The sequence below is a fragment of the Chiloscyllium plagiosum genome, unplaced genomic scaffold (genome assembly GCF_004010195.1).
Source record: "Chiloscyllium plagiosum isolate BGI_BamShark_2017 unplaced genomic scaffold, ASM401019v2 scaf_35008, whole genome shotgun sequence".
Taxonomy (NCBI): domain Eukaryota; kingdom Metazoa; phylum Chordata; class Chondrichthyes; order Orectolobiformes; family Hemiscylliidae; genus Chiloscyllium; species Chiloscyllium plagiosum.
The window spans coordinates 1-1798 of NW_025171185.1; the positions used below are offsets into that span (position 1 = coordinate 1).

Here is a 1798-nt window from a genome sequence, read left to right on the forward strand (position 1 = left end):
AACGTCAAGGGGGCGATGGTTCGATTCCCTCTCCCTCGCGGCCGCGGGCCCACCCTCACCTGAGCAGATTGCACTGGCGTCCTCCCCATGATGGCAGTTGTGGGTGCCCCACAGGCGGGTGCTGCAGTGCCAGAGCTGCGTCTCATCCCCCCGGCACGCCACGTCGTCCAGCCAGATGGGGCCCGCCCCCCGGCCGAAGCGGGCGTGGGTGGGCGCCCCCTGCGCCGCCCCGCAGCCCGCGCCCGCGCACACCACCTTGGCGTCCAGCAGCCCCCACTGGTCGTCGCAGACGGTGCCCCAGTCGTCTCCGAAGGTCACCTCCACCCTGCCCTCGCACGGGTGGCTCCCGTTCACCAGCCGCACCTTCATGTCCTCTGGAAGGGGAGGACGGGATGGGGAAGGGGGGGGGGGAGAGAGGGAAACGTGAGAGAGAGGACGCCTGAGAATCCCCTTCCCCCTCCTCAACCCCAACACCATCGTCCACCCCACCCCAAACGGATTCAATCCAGCGCACGTGGGCTAGCACGGACGTCTGGGGGCCGAAGGGTCTCTCTCTCCCCGTGCTGTAGAAACGGGAGGGGAGCTGGATCCATTGGGGATCTCTGGACTAGCACGGACGTCTGGGGCTGAAGGGTCTCCATCTCCCCGTGCTGTAGAAATGGGAGGGGAGCTGAATCCATTCGTGATCTCTGAGCCAGCACAGATGTCTGGGGCCGAAGGGTCTCTCTCTCCCCGTGCTGTAGAAACGGGAGGGGAGCTGGATCCATTCGGGATCTCTGGGCTAGCACGGACGTGTGGGGCCAAAGGGTCTCTCTCGTGCTGTAGAAACGGAGGGGAGCTGGATCCATTGGGGATCTCTGGGCCAGCACGGACGTGTGGGGCCGAAGGGTCTCTCTCTCCCCGTGCTGTAGAAACGGGAGGGGAGCTGGATCCATTGGGGATCTCTCGGCCAGCACGGACGTCTGGGGGCCGAAGGGTCTCTCTCTCGTGCTGTAGAAACGGGAGGGGAGCTGGATCCATTGGGGATCTCTGGGCCAGCACGGACGCCTGGGGCCGAAGGGTCTCTCTCGTGCTGTAGAAACAGAGGGGAGCTGGATCTATTGGGGATCTCTGGGCCAGCACGGACGTCTGGGGGCCGAAGGGTCTCTCTCTCCTCGTGCTGTAGAAACGGGAGGGGAGCTGGATCCATTGGGGATCTCTGGGCCAGCACGGACGTCTGGGGCCGAAGGGTCTCTCTCGTGCTGTATAAACGGGAGGGGAGCTGGATCCATTGGGGATCTCTGGGCCAGCACGGACGTGTGGGGGGCCGAAGGGTCTCTCTCGTGCTGTCGAAACGGGAGGGGAGCTGGATCCATTGGGGATCTCTGGGCCAGCACGGGCGTGTGGGGGGCCGAAGGGTCTCTCTCGTGCTGTAGAAACGGGAGGGGAGCTGGAACCATTGCCCGAAAGAACCCACCCGCGATTTCGACCAGGATCCCCTCGCTCCGGGACGAGTTGTACTCTTGCCCGGCCACCGTGGCCCGGTAATCGCAGGCGTACAGTCCGCCGTCGGCCATGCTGGTGTTGACCAGGGTGAACTCGGCCACCGAGTCCCGCACGTTGGTGCGGGCCAGGATCGGCGTGCCGTCCCGGTAGAGCTGGAAGGTCCGCGCCTGGTAATCCTTGGGCGCGGCGCAGGACAGCCTCAGCTGCTGGCCCTGGGGGTAGAGGTGGAAGTCCGTGGTCTTGGAGATCACCGGCTGCTCCACCAGACCTAGACGGGCGAATGGACAGACAGAGCGTGTGAGAAAGAGAGAAA

The 1798-nt window shown here is 65.1% G+C and overlaps 1 protein-coding gene across 1 annotated transcript; it reads right to left on the reverse strand.

Annotated features, from left to right (window-relative positions):
- Positions 1–59: 59 nt before the first annotated feature.
- On the reverse strand, positions 60–1753 carry LOC122545278 (scavenger receptor cysteine-rich domain-containing group B protein-like; the record flags this gene model as incomplete). Its single annotated transcript, XM_043684365.1, has 2 exons — positions 60–374; positions 1457–1753. Coding segments are annotated over 2 exons (612 nt in total), but the record flags the coding sequence as incomplete, so codon positions are not given.
- Between the last annotated feature and the right edge of the window lie 45 nt (positions 1754–1798).